At 40.4% G+C, this 2,116-nt stretch overlaps 1 protein-coding gene across 1 annotated transcript in view; it reads left to right on the top strand.

Annotated features, from left to right (window-relative positions):
* Positions 1 to 282: 282 nt before the first annotated feature.
* Positions 283 to 2,116, top strand: part of LOC101858944 (cytochrome P450 1A5) — a gene marked incomplete at its 5' end in the record, with an annotated part of 3,264 nt that continues 1,430 nt past the window's right edge. Inside the window, 2 exon segments of the mRNA XM_013083378.1 lie at positions 283 to 554; positions 1,928 to 2,055. Of these exon segments, the coding sequence (XP_012938832.1) occupies positions 283 to 554; positions 1,928 to 2,055 (400 nt within the window).

The raw sequence follows: 2,116 nt of genomic DNA on the forward strand, positions 1-2,116 counted from the left end.
GTGTGTGTGTGTGTGTGTTTGTTTGTTTTATGAAACTAAAAAGTTCGACGACAGAGGAGCAAACGTGTTGATCTTATTTCCTTAATTTTTTACTACCACAAAGAAGCCAAAGAAAAAAATATGCTGGTACAATCGATGTCTGATGACAAGCATGACAGGCGTTAAAAAATAATTACCAACGAACAAGAGCAAACAATGCGCGAGCTCTCTGTACATTAATTTTATTTATAGTATTTATTGTATAGTATGTATGTATGTATTTATTTTATTTTTTTATTCCAGGTCACCTCACGTCACTGGGGTACCTACTGTCTCTGTTCCTGGTCCTCATCCACCACCCGGAGGTGCAGAGGCGGATCCAGCGGGAAGTGGACGAGGTTGTGGGCCGTGGCAGGAGACCCCGTGTCGACGACCGCCCCAGCATGCCCTACACGGAAGCCACTGTTCTGGAAATCTTCCGCTACGCCTCCAATCTGCCGCTAACTGCTGGAAGGAAGGCTACCAAGGAGATGGAGCTGACAGATTTCGGCCTGACCATTCCCAAAGACACGAGCGTAAGTTAAAAACGTTTTTAAAATTGTGAACATTTCTATTAAATAGTATTATTCCCCGAAACACCAACGTAAGTTGAAAATCTTAAAAAATTGTGTGAATATCAAATTAAATTATATTCCTCGAAAGAAGAACATAAGTTCAAAAGGTTACACAGTGGTTTGTGGGAGGGGTGCAGCAGTAGGTATGCAATGGAAAAAAACAGCCATATTACTTACATGGTATGTATTGTCTAAATGAATACATAATATATAATAAGCACAGCGGTAATTCCCCAAAATACTCAAACTGCTTGCCGTCGGTATTCCCACACTCTTCTACTAGGCCTAATATTAATGGATTAAGTAAATGTCATTATAAAAATGATGTGTCAATTACTGTACAGCTACTTTTGCATCCCCTTGTTTGTTGTGTGATTATTAGATCAAACAATGTACCGGTAGTTTGTTTGATGAATCAAGAAAAGCGCCTTAGCCCAATGATAGAGATGCTCTTGGAAAGCATAATATGGCAGTGACATACGCAAGGAGAGAGGGTCAGCGGGAAAAGGCACATTTTTTTTAGATTGTTACTTTTTTAAGGCACCAAGTTGGTTTCTCTCCCTCGTTGGAGATCGTAACTCTCACCATTACAGAACTTCCAGTGGGGTCATTACATACAGGTTGTCTTTAAAAAAAGAGGACCGACTTAAAGGTAATAACTCAGTCATATCTATAGGCCTACTGATTTCAACAAAAATTCAGACAAAAAGAACTCAACCATGACGACACCAGGTTTATAAATATGAAGACAACCAATCAACGTATTCAAGAAATATCAAGTTTTAAAAATGTCAAACAAAATTGGGTAAAACGCAAAATTTTACTCCTTATAAGCGTTCAACTACAGGGGCGTGATAAGCCCGTTCTGGTTTCAGGACAAGGACGGTAAAATCATAACAGTCACCTGAGAGAGATATCTAACGAATATGTCGAGAAGGTTTTGTAGAAGTTTGGGGAAGGGTGTTATACTGTACATGCCTGGTTCCAGTGGGATGGGGCCACAACCCACACATTAAGAGTGACCCTGATATGGTTGGAAGAAAGGTTTGAAAGACAAACAGACAGAGAAAGAGAGAGCTTTAGTTTTTAGTTTTAGTATGTGTTTTACGGCACTTGCAACACAATAAGGTCATAAAGGTGCCAAAGTTTAGAGGTGTTACTAGAGAGTAACAAACATAAAAAGAAGGAGGAGAGATAAGGACGATAGATGTTTGATAGAAATGAAGAAGCAAACCACACCATAGCACCCGCCAACCATCCGCTTGGGTTCTTGTTAACAATGAAGTAAACAATGTAGGCTTATAGTTTTTGGTTTTTGTTGTTGTTGTTTCCAGATCATCATCAACGCATGGTACATCCACCACGATGAAAGAATCTTCACTGACCCATGGGCATTCAACCCAGAGCGTTTCCTGGATAGTCATGGACGACTCTTACCTCCAACTGATCCCAAAAGAATTGCGTAAGTATGGTGCAAGATGCCCGTGCGCGCACTCGCACACACACACACACACACACACACA

This window comes from Aplysia californica, unplaced genomic scaffold (genome assembly GCF_000002075.1).
Source record: "Aplysia californica isolate F4 #8 unplaced genomic scaffold, AplCal3.0 scaffold00228, whole genome shotgun sequence".
Taxonomy (NCBI): domain Eukaryota; kingdom Metazoa; phylum Mollusca; class Gastropoda; order Aplysiida; family Aplysiidae; genus Aplysia; species Aplysia californica.